At 38.5% G+C, this 12,318-nt stretch overlaps 1 protein-coding gene across 1 annotated transcript; it reads left to right on the top strand.

The window, feature by feature from the left end:
• Window positions 1–3,472: 3,472 nt before the first annotated feature.
• irx2a (iroquois homeobox 2a) lies at window positions 3,473–7,737 on the top strand. Its single transcript, XM_067997830.1, has 5 exons — window positions 3,473–3,927; window positions 4,849–5,257; window positions 5,897–6,586; window positions 6,856–6,919; window positions 7,233–7,737. The coding sequence occupies exons 1-4, from the start codon at window positions 3,691–3,693 to the stop codon at window positions 6,897–6,899; spliced, it is 1,380 nt and encodes a 459-aa protein (XP_067853931.1). The 5' UTR covers window positions 3,473–3,690; the 3' UTR covers window positions 6,900–6,919; window positions 7,233–7,737.
• The last annotated feature ends 4,581 nt before the right edge of the window (window positions 7,738–12,318 follow it).

The raw sequence follows: 12,318 nt of genomic DNA, 5'->3' as shown, positions 1-12,318 counted from the left end.
AGAATGGGTTGCTCTTCCATTGCAAGAAAAGACGATACTAAAAATAAGTTTGCTGCCACTACTTGCCTTTGCAAAGCACGGTGCCAGTTACCTAATGATGATACAACGCTTTAGACAATATTTACGCCATTGGTTTTCTCTTTCTAAGCGCGTTACAATGTTTACTGATCAACCCTATTTTGCACAGGACATTTTGCATACGTTGCAATTTTTGCAGGCAATTGATGAGTTTGGCCTTGATAGTAATGGGGGTCCGGTTGGGGGTATGGTTTAACACAATAAAACATACCTCTGGCTCGTGCCGATTGAAGTCCTGGCCAGAAATCTCCCCTTCACTGACAACAAAGTGTTAATTAATTGAAGAGAGAGAAAAAAAGGCCCAGTGGGTCGTAAAGATCTGACTGGGTTGGTCTCTTGGGTAATACCCCCTTTTACTCTTCCACACTCTTACATATTCTCGAAAGGATTCTGTTCTTATGCAAACCATTATTTAAAATTCAAATCTGAACACGAACCCCTTCACAAAGCAGGATTGCAGCTAGACGGATGTAAGTTATCTTAAATAATGTTACTTTCGCACATTTGACCTTATTATATTGCATTGCGATTGGATTTTTTAAATAGCAAACGGCATCTCTACTGAGGGTCGTAGCAAAAGAGGGGAAAAACAGAAGTAAATTGATGTGCCATTTACAAAACTGTTCTAATTTTAACGATGTGATAATGACCAGAGTGTGAATTAATGCAATTTAATGCGAGAGGAGGCGAATTCCAACGGGACAAGGCTACTGTCATTTGCAAGTGTGAGTCCCAAGGGGATGCATGGAGGGTTTACTAATCTCGATTGTAATTGTATTTGTTAGTTGTCTTGATTGCAAATGCACGCACCGTGTATGGATGACGGTTTCTATTTAAATAGGGTGTGAAGAAAACGGTAAGACCGTGAGCTGCCTGCTTAAAATCGTAGTGTCTTGCATCTGCGTATGCTGAATCTCTCCGTGCTTTACATATTCAAAAAGTCAGTGACTGTCTCAGGTGACATGTTGATCTGCCATTAAAACGTCGGGTACTTTGCAATTATTAAAAATGAAAACAATGAAACGGTGAGTACAGTAAAATCTTCATAGTCCCAAATGACAGCATAACTAGAATTTTAATCGTCTTGTATAATTCTGCTGGTTGATGGTAAATACACCAGTAAAGGTGTTCTTTCCGTTTTATTGTATTTTCCTTGGATACTCGTATTGAACTCTGAAACCACGAGAATGAATTACCTCCTATTTGAATGGCAGTAATTATATCAAATCGCTTTATTCAATCTGTATTACAAAACTAAATTTACGAATGGCTCTTTGAATCAGTTCAGTCATACAGAGATCACCGGTTAATTCCTAGTTTATGAAACTGGCTATTAGTTGACTAGTAACATTAAAGAGGCAACATTAAAATGACATTGCATCGCTATCACCTACTGGTAAATGCAAGGTACAGTGCATGCAATCAAAGTCTGCGTCCTCACGAGCTAGAATGAGAGGCATGACAGTTCATGAATGGATTTCTCAAAAATAATATCTGAATCAGGATGAAATAATTACAAGAAATCATAATTTTTCCAATACAGCTCAATATGTGATCCATAACATAAGTACTGGGCTTTTGGGTCACATCTGTTAAAAGATCTTTCATTTGCAAGAAGTTCTCACAAAACAGCGATTAGATTTAAGATCAAGTTTGCACTTCAATAGACGGTCTGGTTGAGATCCACGTCAGTCCGATAATATATTTGGGTTTTCCATGATTCCATTTGAATCCAATTTGTTTCTTAAACAAAACCTGCTTAAGTGTTTTTTTAAAATAATATATATGCAGATAACTTGGCAGTCGGTGTTATGTTCGTAACGTTTCAGCAGAATCGACTTCTTTTAGGATCCCGGCCTCTCAGTGAGTGCGATCTGCGCACAATCCATCAGCTCCCTCTCCTGCAACCTCATTGCTCCCACTGCCAAGTTCAAGCTACTTCGACATTATTCTTTGCCTCATTTGACCCTTTAAACCGACACGAGCTGAGGACGCATTCCTCTCATTTTACCGCCTGTTTTGGTTCAAGTTCGTTAAAACGTGCCCCAGAGCTAGCCAGCGAACGTTTCATTTCCATTTCCCGTCTTTTGCTCTTGACACTTCCTAATATACTCCAGCGTTCTCTAATTGATTCATTTTTTTTCAAGCTGATATCTTTAACTAATTTTCGAGACTCCCTTAAACGCGCACGCCTTTTCCTTCGGCTGATATGCAATTAGTCTTGCGAACAATCTTAAACAAACGTTTAACAACGTCAGCTTGTCCAGCATAATTTCCACACACGTCAATCTAAATTCATTTTTTATTTATAATTCCCTATTATTTCAGGCGAATTGAAATTCTAATATTGCTGGTCGAATTTTAAGTAACAGTTTATAATTTTCGTTGTGGAAAATCTAATACACACCCTGAAACGCATCTCAGTTCTCAGAATAACTCTCACGAAGGCAGAATATATTCCACGATCCTAAAGCTGTGTTTTCATTATTCATTTATTTTCAATATATTAAAAAAAATAAATATAGGCCCTGAATGCCACTTGGTGACAGAAATAGCCAGTGGAGGATGTTAATGTTAACCAAAAAACGTGCCGTGAAGGGGGAAAAGCGGACGTGCAAAATAAAAGGAAAGGCGAGAATCATAAATTAATCAGAGATTAAATACAACAAATGACATTTAAAGAAAATCTATTTATGCCGAATGAGAAAATCCAACTGCACATTCCGATCGGTTAGAAAAGTCGAACATTAAGCTTGTGTTGGATGGTGCACTCCCAATTTTTTTCTCACAATAAATCAGTTGAGTTACACTCTTTTTAGAGTAGAAGCGACGACGGTTATTGTTTGGTAACCCGGTGCACTTGATCGTGCAAAGGGATGTTTTCAGATAGGGGCCACGGGAGAATCGGTAGTAGAGGGACTGAAGGATAGCCGGAAAGTGAAGCATTGCAAAATAGAAACGGTCAGACGAAGGAAAGGGGGTGGGGGGAGAGAAAAAAAAGACAGGCAGAAAGAAACGAGAGACAAATAAAAGAGAAAGGGGCAAGATCTGAGAGCCCTGGAGTGAAAGAAAATGCGATGTACAAAGCAAGGCAATAAGAAGACAGAGGGTGGGGAAAGGGAAGGAGTGAATTAACAACAACATTTAATCTTTTAAATTAAGCAGCCGAAATGGTGAAAAGGGGAAGAAAAGGGAATGAATGAAAGAAAGAGGAGCTGCAGAACGCAGTCCCTGGCTGGGAGCTCAGTGCCATCGGCCGCTGGCTGACTGGAGCTTCCCTGATCAACCCCGAGCTGGCAAGGCCGGGGGGGCGGGGCGCTGCTATGTAAATAAGCCAGGGTGATTGACAGGCGCTGCCCGCCGCCGCTCTATCTAACCAGAACTCAGCAGCAGCGCTTAGCAAAAGCACTCAGGCTCTAGAGCAGCTCCTGCAACTCCATGCAGACACCTTCCTAACCCAGCACTCAGCCAAACCAGGGGGGATCTCAGCTATATGCTAGCTCTCTAGTAACAATCGAACTCTCTTCTCTCTCTTTCTGTCTGTCTCTTCCTTTTGTTCTTTTTTTAAAAAAAATTCTTTTGTGTTGTGTTGTTTTTTTTATTTGGAAAGCAATGTCTTATCCTCAGGGTTATCTGTACCAGCCGGCAGGGTCGCTGGCTCTTTACTCTTGCCCGGCGTACAGTGCTTCCGCGCTGACCGCCCCAAGGAGCGACGAGCTGGGCAGAGCCTCCTCCGGCTCCGCGTTCAGTCCGTACGCGGGCTCGGCAGCATTCACAGCCCCCTCTACAGGCTTCACTAACCCGCTTCAGTACTCAACTGACCCCGCAACTGGATTCCCGTCCTACATGGTACGTCAATAAATTTAAACTGACTACATTTGCGGATTTAAGAGTTATTTTTTAAAAAATAATCATTTTGCTTTTTTTTATTTTGGAGAAGCTTTTGACTTTAATGAAGTTTAGTTTTGGAAAATGTTTGAATGCGTTACTTGTTAAATTACGATCTAGCTTGATGGAGCAAGGATTGTGCTACCAATAGACAGACACAGTCAGTATGTGTTGTACTTTTTTTTTGGTAACGAAAAGGATGCAAAAAGTGAACTGATTTGTTTAAAAAAAATAAGAAACGTTTTCACTGATTTTGCAATAGCCGACACGGCAGTGGCAGCTGGTCAGCTAAAAAAAGTTTGATGATTTTGGAAAGGATGAAATGCTACCATTCAAGAAAAAAGTGGTGAATTGAACACGGTCAAAGTTAAAAGATTCCTAATATTCTGAAGTAAAGCCGGATGGTAATTGTATCGCCGTTTACGCATATAATTAGAGAAGGTCAGGAGAAGGTGGCCTTGGTGTTTTGCTCCGTACAACCAATTCACAACAGCTACAAAATAGTAACGTTCGTGAGCCGCCGCAATTGTTTCAAAATCATTTTACTGAATTTATTGTTGTAAGTTTGTGAAAGATAATGTACGAGGGAGACCCGCCGCCATTTTTAGGTGCCAGGAAAATAGAAGTTTGTTAGTTACATTTTTTTTAAAAACCCACGTATAACAATATCACTGCTTATTTCAAACTACAGGAAAACTATTCTTAGACCAATGAAGTGTAATAAATGGGATTTCAGTTCACATAATATTACCCAGACCCAGTAGGTAAACGAAAAATAATACCGCCTTCATGTGCTTACTTCCAGTGGTTAGTAAATTGGAATTTCAATGCATATGATGTTGATCTGCTGAATAGTGATGGTGTATGTTGTTGTATTTTTAGGGCTCCCCGTACGATGCACACACCACAGGGATGGCTGGAACCCTCAGTTACCACCCTTATGGTAACGCTGCCTATCCTTATCAACTCAACGACCCGGCTTACAGGAAGAACGCCACCCGAGACGCCACGGCCACTCTCAAAGCCTGGCTCAACGAGCACAGGAAGAACCCTTATCCGACTAAAGGAGAGAAGATCATGCTGGCCATCATTACCAAGATGACCCTGACCCAGGTCTCCACCTGGTTCGCCAACGCCAGGAGGAGACTCAAGAAAGAGAATAAAATGACCTGGGCTCCCAGGAACAAGAGTGAGGACGAGGAAGAGGAAGAATTAGGAGAAAGTGAAAGAAGCAAGGAAGAAAGTTCTGAGAAAAAACACGACCACAACGAAACTTCAGCCGAGGATGAAGGTTTGTGATGTTGAAATTTTCTCCTTAACTTTCTCCTCCCCCCCTCACTCAATATTATGCAGTTTCGACTGACAAAATAATCATTTAATTAAAACAAATATCGGAATCGACATTTGATATATTCATGCTTTGTGTGATTTATTAGGGCAGTGTTATACACACACTACAATGAAAGCATATATACAGACTTAAACAACATCTATATTGAATAGCGATCATTTGGTTTTAGAAAATGCTCACTTGTTTTGGATTAGCAATGCAGGCTAAATTGATGGCTTTCCATATATCGACAAATACTAGTTACCGCATAGAGTTGCTAAATTAAATATTACAACGTTAAATATTTTGTTTAGATAGGCAGACTGTCATGCGGGGCGCCTTTTGCTTTATTTGGAGCTGAAGGATAATTGATCAATTCCATAACAGAACCAATTACGCCACATTATAGTGTGATTTTATGAAGAGTAGAGGAACCAATATATCTAATTGCAAACTCTTATAAATGCATATTCGTTTTGTGAATGGATTATGTATAATGTACGGGTGATTTTGTTAAGCGTTATGTTTCAGCGAATACTTTTCTGGTAAAATTTGATAATCCGACTTATTTAACCGTAAGTTATTCTTGTTTTGTTCCAGGTATTAGTTTGCACGTTGACACGCTGACTGACAGCTCTTGTTCCCCCGAATGCGATGGGGAGAAAGTGAACAGAGTGGAGGACAGCATTTGTGAATCTGGATCAGAATCGAAGGAAAAATGTGACAATTGTATTGTTGATGATGATGTTGATGATGATGATGATGATGATGGTAGCGACGATGATGAGGAGGAGAGGGACTTTTCTCACAAAACTATGAATTCATCGCCTTTGACCAGGGTGGATGCCACTCTCCTTAACGTTCAAGAAGATGAGAGCTCGGGGAGTGGAAATAAAAACAGCCTGAACAGTGTCATCTCCTCAGCTTCACAGACTCATGTCAGCAAACCCAAACTCTGGTCATTAGCGGAAATCGCCACCTCGGATATTAAACAGCAGATCGGACAGATTTGTTCTTCATCGCCGACCTCCTCTTCGTCATCGTCTAGCTCTACCTACCCGGCCTCTTCAATCCTTGGCAGGCCCATTTACTACACTTCTCCCTTTTACACTAACTATACGAACTACGCCAACTTTAATCATCTGCAAAGCCAAGGCATTCTGCGGTACAGCACCAACGAGACTGTCTTAAACACTGCTTCCATACACAAGCAGAGCACTGACTCTCTGAAAAATACGAGTTCCCAGCTAGAGCAGCACTTCAGGGCCACGAACTACGACTCCAAAAAAGGTACGTGCTGATGCAAGCTTTCTGCTTACAAGAGACCTGCAGTGAAAAGCAAGCCATTAGCCATAGCCATCAACCGCCCTTAAAACGTAGTTTCGGTACAAAGCTCCCGCTGCAAATGTTGCATATTTGAATTGCATACGTGCAATGTATATCATATATTATTTATTTCTCAAGAATGAAAATATGTACTAGCAATAATAGTTAGTTGGTAGGTCGATAGATATACATAGAGAGAGCTGTGACTAAATGATGGTTGTATTTTTTGACAGACCCCAGTGATGTCTGCACAGTAGGAGTGCAACCATATCTATAGATGTATAATCAGCAGTGCAAGTAAGTGATCATATGCATTGAAGCATCTAAATTACAAAGTTTAGAATCAAAGCAGTGAAAGAAAATGTGCTGCAAAGTGAGAGAAAAAAATCACATAAATCAAATATTCTTATAACTGAAAATCACGTTAACTTATTTCACGCCATTATTTATGACTAACAAATATAGGGTATATGATAATTATGACCCCGTCACAAATCCTGCAATATTTTAAATTAATGTGTTTTATGTGTCTTTAAAATTGTGACAGTTGTATGCTAACAATTGAACGAGTTGGTTGACTGGGATTTTCTTTTATTTCCTTGGTCTGCAGGTAGGTGTCACAATTGCTTTGAAAATGTCAGCGAGCCATCCCCCAGCTATTAAGCAAAAAAATGTATATAATACCGGATCACATCTTGTGCCACTGTATAGAGAAGACCCACAGAGCACTATTTTAATTCCACAGATTATGTTATTAGGAAAGCAAATCCGTGCAACATATCTGTGCATTTGTTGGTTATAATAATTATTATTCTGTATATGTGACTTTTGGAAAATAATGTCTTCTCAGGTTTTCTTCACTTGATCCGTTTATTTGCCACGTTCTAGGTGTAATGCGGCTTTAATGTAAAACTATTTGTAGATATACAGTAGAAAAATGTGATTGAAGAACTTGAAAAGTGGAAAACATTTGATATTTATTTTTGTAATGATGACATAAAAGCTTCTAGTAATTTATGCAAGTTGTATTGCAATGGAATCTGAACATTTTGTAAATAAATCTGCTTGTTTTTTTTGGAAACGTGATGACAGTTACAATCTGTTTGGTTGTTATAAGGACTCTTTGCTAATTTATATCTTTAAATGTAAATAAAATTGACTAGTCTGCAACTACAATTTCTCCGAAATGTTGTTTGAATTATTTGGCATTTCCTTTTAATAGGTACATTTAACTTTAAAATATTTTATTTCGTTTTGGTTTTGGAAACTGAATTAAAATATCTTTAAACATGCGTTTGATATTTATTTCAATTCAAAACTGTTATTTGCTTGTTTGGTTGTAGGCAGTGAAGCTGAGAAACTATATCAAACATTCGTCAACACTCCAATATCCAGCCTACTAAATATTTAAATAGCAGACAAAACCAGATAAACATTAAGTATTTAAAAATGGCATTTTCCAATTTCAGGATCATAGTTAGGCCGCCGTTGTATCGGATATTTGCCTATTTTTACCACGTCTGTCAACATTTACCTATCGTGTTAGGTAATGAAATGGCGTGCAATTTATATTCCAGTTATATGAATTCCAAGTTCCGATAATGTTCCATTTTAAATTTATGTAAAGGTGAATTATTCGAGCTCACACGGTGTAGTGTTTGTGTAACAATGTGCTTTGTAACACTTGAAAGCTCGTTAACACAATTTCCAGTAGGTGCAATTTTTTATATTTAAACGTTAATTGGATTATCCGAAGTGTAATGGTAACTTGATACAACACGCGGTAAAACAAAAGAAATTTGGAGAAAACAGGGGGAAAAAAGATCACGGAAAGCTGAAAATCTACAGGCCATCAGCAGGTTGCTTTGTTTTATTCAAAGTCTGTTTTTTTTAAGGCCACAATTTATTTGATGGCACGGACCATTATGTTTAACGGAAAACTAAAGATGTGCAATTAATTATTATAATTAGCGCATTTTCTAAAGGAACATAAATATCCAAAATTAGCAAATGTGACAAGTAGATGACCTACAACAACGCCGTTGACTTCGCTGTAATCAATCTCAAAATATTTCAAAGGCCCCATGCATTTCACTCCATGGAATGAGTAATAACGTTATACTGTGCGATTTTAAAAGGGGAGTATTAGATCCCAGCGGGAGAAATACTAGTTGCTGTTCCGTTTGGAGCGGCCAGTCGGGGTTCATCATGGAGGATATTCGACAATTTATAAAATCTTGTCTAAACATCTGCCATCTCAAATGCCTCAATCTGGCGGCTGAGGAGAAATTGCTTTAACAGGAGAAATTGACACGCAGGCTCTGATAGCTTCCCCAGTGACTTATTTCGCTCTGAAAATTGTTGGCGTTGGTCACTTCTCGTTAGCGAAGGGCATTTGAAAGTGATCCCCTGCAACACTTGAAGCCATCAGCCTTCGGGATGTTAAGTGTCTAATGACCCATTCATTGATCAAGCCTGATATTGTTATACAGTATTTCTTTTATTCGGAAAGAGCGATGGCCGTTTTTTTTCTTGCCGTTCATCATTTATTAGAAGTATATTTCTTCATCGCTTGACAAGAAACAAGCGTTGTTTAAAGTGCTGTAAAACGTTAACAGTGTTTGACAACCCCCGCAACAATAATCAGTGCAAAAAATATCTTAAGTGTTTGAAGATTCTTATTTTCGATAGCAGATATAAACTGGACGCTTTTTTTTGTACTCTATCATTTGCCCCACCCCAAATTATCCATAATGTTAGGAATTAAACAAAGGTAATAACCGAATACAAACTTACGCATGGTTGTTTAACTAGGTTACATTCCCCCTCCCCCAAAAGTAAGCAATTATTCTGAACAACTTCCATCTGAATTCGGGTTTTTAGGTTGTTTTATTCGTAACTAACTGGGAATTCAGTGTTCAAGAAAATAAATGTTTTTGTCACATGACCGTCTCTGGTGATGATGCGAGTGACTTTTATCGCAGTGTCAATTAAAATAGACTTTGTATATTTTGCCAGTAGACCAAAATAGTTATTAATTCGGCAGTTGCATAACAGGGACTCAAAAGGTCACGAAGTGAAGAAAGTATACTCTATTTAAATAGTGTTTGATATGAATAGGAACGTGTCTCTGGGGCTTTAGAAAAACAACTCCAAAGGCTAGCAGGAGCGATTTAAGCGTAAAGGCAAACAGTCCACAGACATCCAGTTCACGGCGTTTTATTCGAGTTGATTTATTGAAATTTAATCTTTAATCTCAGGTGGGTTCCTGCGGGAATATCGGTGTTGTCAAATATTACTCGAGGCGGTTTCCACGTCGGGCTACTGCTCTACCTTCCTCTGGTCTCTTCAAATGTCAACATTTGTTCTTAATGAAAGCGTTATTGTTTCTGTAAAAGGAGCACCGGCCGCCCATTTTTTTTGCTAGGGGAAAAACTTTACCCTGATCGTTTGATTAAAGGCAAAATACAGACTCAAAAATAGCAGAAAACCGCACGTAAATGTGAAAATGTTATTGTGTGACAGGCTCCCTTTAGAAAGCCCAATATCCCTGCTGGACAGAGGTTGCAGAGATGTATGAGTTTATTCAAGGCAGCTGAAGAAGCGTTTCACAAGCCTAATGGGAACAGTTTGAAAGCCATAATGAAGACAATCAGTTGCATTTTCTACACTTTCCCTGACAATTAAATAGCCCAGAAAGGCAGTGAAGTCTGCGCCTTGAATGAGCTAATTATCTTCACTAAAGGTAGAATTTGCATTGACAATACAGTACCACCCATTCTCCTTACTCTGTCTGGAAATTGTATTTATCAGAAATACTTACTTAACAGGAATTCCTATTAAATTCAGATTATGGTATATTCATCACTTAAAATAGAAATTCGCTGTAGTCTAAACAATCTTGAGAAAATACAAAGACCTGCATTTCGATGGAAAATCAGCAGGTTAACAATTATAATAATCTAGGATCCACAATAATTGGGACAATATCAATGGACCAGAGGATAACCAGAACATAACTTCTGTAGCTGACATTGTACATTGTAGGGCAAAATTCATTGGATGCAGATTAGAAATGGCGGTGGTGGTGGTGGTGGTGGGGGGGTTAACATTAATCATAGCATAGAATTTAATAACTAATTTAATCGAAAGCCACTGTATGTGGCAATGGATCTCATTGGACCGTGCTCGGTGACAACTTCAGCTATTTCATTTATGGTTATATTCCGGATGCACAGGACAAGCAAAGGATGCGTTCATGGCTTTCAATGCACCTATGCGACGTGGTTAACACTACTGGCTGCATTAAATTGATACAATCGCTTCTAAGACGAACCACTGATTGTTTTTTCTTCTTCTATTTTAAGACACCACACAACAAAATAGCAGTCGTTTGAACCGATTACAAGTTCTGCAACTGTCATTTTACTAATACGTCTAAACCTGTGGGCAACGGTCCTGTAAAAATTCATAAGTGTGAAAATATAGAGAAAGTCATGTCACATTTAACAGCTGTGCACATATTCGAATCGATTTAAAAACATTCCATATAGGGATGGGCCACGGGCGAATACCTACCACGTGAGTGAAATGCTTTCCAGAAAACAAAACTTTCAAGAATTTCTTCAGTTTAGTCCCGTCACGATTTGGACCTGTCGCACCAAAAGCGGTTCCCAAAATTTGTTGTGAAACGATAATTTACCTACACGCTTAATTGCTAACTACATTCAACCCAGTACTTATATAACTAAATCTGGTAAGAAAGGAGAATTGGACGTCCTTCACTTGCATTAACCACATAAACTAACCATAGTGGCGAAGATTATTGTATGTCGCATTTTAAGAAGTAACTTCTCTAGACAAAAAAAAATGGTTTTACACCTTTACATTGTTTCTTGTCTGGTCCCTAAAATGAACTTTAATAATCCGCAGAGATGTTAACGGTGGTTTAAACTTTTGAGTATAGATGCTCAAAAGGAAATGTTCGGTTGATTTGTAATTTCTATTTACGTTGTACAGGGGCTGGCAATTAACCGATTAGTTCCGCCTGTTGTTGCAATGTAATAACATTTCAATTCACACCAATTGTTGTAATCCATGTATACAATTTTCTTTTAATTTATCTACAGTGAAATGTTATAGCAAATCCTGCAATATTCATGCATTAATATCTACTTTTAATAGGAAGTGTTTTCGTTTGAAATGTTTATGTGATGGAAGCAAATCAAATACTCAAATAAACTTCACACATTAAGCGCATAGTTACGAGTAATATAAAATAAAATCATTTGATTTAATAGTGTGCATGCATTTGATTTAATTTTAAAATAGGTTTAATGCACAAATTATGTATTTTGATAAACAGTCATTGACATGATTGGTAATGTAAAGCCAGCTAACGATTATCGAGAAGTACATATACCGATAGACTCGCTAATATGCATTACAGATAAACGCATGCACTCACTCTGGGTATAAATAGAAGTTGTGTTTACTGGAGCAGGTCCCCTGAGTCCAGCCAATAGGCGAGGATTTGCTAATGAAGTCATTCCTGATCTGGTTATAATTTGGTGGGCAATGTTTTTTCTTGCCCTCGCCTGTTCTGCGCGGTGTCTGGCAAAGGCAGGTTCACAGTGTTCATTTTGCAGCCTATAAATAATCATTATGATGGAAAAGGCCGAAATGACAAACAAATA

This window comes from Heptranchias perlo, chromosome 2, assembly GCF_035084215.1.
Source record: "Heptranchias perlo isolate sHepPer1 chromosome 2, sHepPer1.hap1, whole genome shotgun sequence".
Lineage (NCBI taxonomy): Eukaryota > Metazoa > Chordata > Chondrichthyes > Hexanchiformes > Hexanchidae > Heptranchias > Heptranchias perlo.
The sequence above is the reverse complement of the archived record's forward strand: the minus strand, read 5'-3'. Positions and strand labels throughout refer to the sequence as shown.